Consider the following 2,506-nt stretch of genomic DNA (forward strand, 5'->3'; position numbering starts at 1 on the left):
TTTAGTGATTTCTTATCCGTGTCATTTTTTCAGCCTGAAGATGAGGTTTTAAACCTCGAAAGCTCGTGATATTAAAGATGTTCTTCCTAGTGTTGGCACTATTATTCATCATCAAGCTAAAGATTTCCAAGTAGCCGCCCAATTACTGAGACTATATATATATATATATATATATATTATATATATATATATATATATATATATATATATATATATATATATATATATATATATATATATATATCCCCTTTTTTTCGTCAGCCCTCATTTTTGACAACTTTCTGATGACAAGTATCATACAGGTTCTACGACCTGCACCGACCTGAATTGGAATCTGAACGCGTCTGAGTTGCAATTTATTTAGCACTTTATAAAAGTGAGAATATACTGGACTTTATATTTTAGGTAAAATCTGTAAAGTTGGGATATACTGGCTCATTTGTGTTAGGACCTGAGCTAATACTTAAAGACTGAAAATATGTTGGTCAATTTACACAAATGCCCGAGCTAATAGTTATAAAGTGAAAATATATTGGTTAATTGATACTTACATTTAAGCTAGTAATACTTATAAAGTGAAGATATATTGTTCTATTTATACTTACAATTAAGCTAATACTTATAAAATGAAAATATATAAGTCGATTTATACTAAAACCAGAGCTAATACTTATAAAGTAAAAATGTATGGGCCAATATATACTCAAGACTGCCCTAATACTTATAAAGTATAAAGTACTAATATATCTGTCAATTTACATTAAACCCTGAGCTAATGCTAGTAAAGAGAAAATATGTTGATCAATTCGCAATTCTAACTTTATTAAAACTTTTAAATTGAAAATATATTAACCATGGCATACTGAAGTATGAGCAGATACTGATAAAATGTCGATAGTACTCCTGCCCTAAAAAATTTCAGTAGAAATTGAGGAGGCAAAATATCAAATTGATGTTCTTGTACGAAATATCATATAAATAATAAATTTGCATTCTAGTTAGCTTTCTCATTTATGACTTAAATCGTGAATCAGTTGTCAGTTATTTTCTACTAAAAATATAGTTCACATAGATATCTGTGTGTGTGTGTGTGTGTGTGTGTGTGTGTGAAGATTGGCTCCAGGGTGCTCAGAAGGTCCCCGAGGACTGCATAGAAATTCCTCTCTTCTGAAGACCGAAGCAACTCCCGTGGAGCCCAAAATGACTCAGGAACCCAGACACGTCAACTGTGTCCGGAGATCAGCAAGCATTCCTGAAGACAGCAGAATCCAGAAACGTCACGCGTCTTTTTTTAAAATTAGTGATAAGTCAGAGAGAGAGTTGATTTATAACAAACAAAGATGTTTCTAAGTTTGCTTACAGTTGTACTTGCACAGTGCTTTGAATTCGTGGTTCGTCAAGTCCCCCGCGAGAATATGGGGTTTTTGTTTGCCATACCTGTTGTGCTATTCACTGAAGTATTTATACTTCGTGGATATGGCATTAGTATGGTTCGGTTCTTTGTCGATTTCTCGGCCTTGGCCAACTCTGGCTGTCTTGAGGAGGCTGGAAATCTGCAGAACCGAGTTGCTCATTCTGAGATTGACGAACTCGATATTTCGGATAACGAAGAAGACGACGCTTGGGATAATGAAGAAGACAGTCAGTCAGACTGTGAAGATGATGACAGTTCGGATAGTGAAGAAGTCTCACCGCATCTGGAAACTAGTCGAAAGTTCGAGGAACTAATCATGAAGAATGAAAATGCCTTTGTAAGGTTTGAAAAAGAGATGTTAGAGAAAGACCAGCTCATAAATGAATTAGCACGGAAGTTAAAGGCCCTGACTCAAGGAAGTATGAAGATGGAAGAACACATAAGAGACATCGAGCTGTTGAACAAACAAAAGGACTCTCAAATCTATTTAATGTCCGAAGAAATGAAAATGTTGAAAAGCAAAATTATGGAAAAGGCAAAGGTAACCGAAGTGCAAATGAAAGAGAGAGAAGAGAAGGACCATAAGCTGATCATTTTGGAAAACACTGTCGTAGTTCTCGAGATGGAGAAGGAGACGTTGCATCGAGATCTACAGCAAAGAGAAGACAGCAGGATAGAAATGCAAGTTAGGATAACTAAGATAAATGAGGACTTGCAAAGCCTCCGCAAAGAGAACACAAGGAAAGAGAAGACCATTGAAAGTCTTAAGAGGGAAAGCGAGCAGAAGACCTCCAAGATCAACGACTTAGAGGACGAGTTACAAGTCCTTGTCGTTGAGAAACAGATGGCCCAAGAAAATGTGAAACAGCTCCACAAATGTAAAGCTGAATTAGCTGAGAAAAAGGAGGAACTGGAAAACCTCAAGGAGGAGAACTTGCAGAAAGATAGAGAGCTCCTCCGACTGGAAAATGAGTGCACCCTTAAGCAAATGGAAGTCATCCGTTTGCAGAAAGCATCTAAAACTGTTGTGGCAGAAAACCCGAAGGCAAATGGAAAGCTGAACGAAATGATAAGAAGGAAAGTTCAACTTGA

General features: G+C 36.4%; 1 protein-coding gene across 1 annotated transcript in view; it reads left to right on the forward strand.

The window, feature by feature from the left end:
- The first annotated feature begins 1,415 nt into the window (after positions 1-1,415).
- LOC135224273 (cingulin-like protein 1) overlaps positions 1,416-2,506 on the forward strand; it is a 1,461-nt gene continuing 370 nt past the window's right edge. Inside the window, exon 1 of the mRNA XM_064263121.1 lies at positions 1,416-2,506. This exon is cut by the window's right edge and continues 370 nt beyond it. Coding sequence (XP_064119191.1) covers positions 1,416-2,506 — 1,091 coding nt within the window.

The sequence above is a fragment of the Macrobrachium nipponense genome, chromosome 10, assembly GCF_015104395.2.
Source record: "Macrobrachium nipponense isolate FS-2020 chromosome 10, ASM1510439v2, whole genome shotgun sequence".
Classification (NCBI taxonomy): Eukaryota; Metazoa; Arthropoda; class Malacostraca; order Decapoda; family Palaemonidae; genus Macrobrachium; species Macrobrachium nipponense.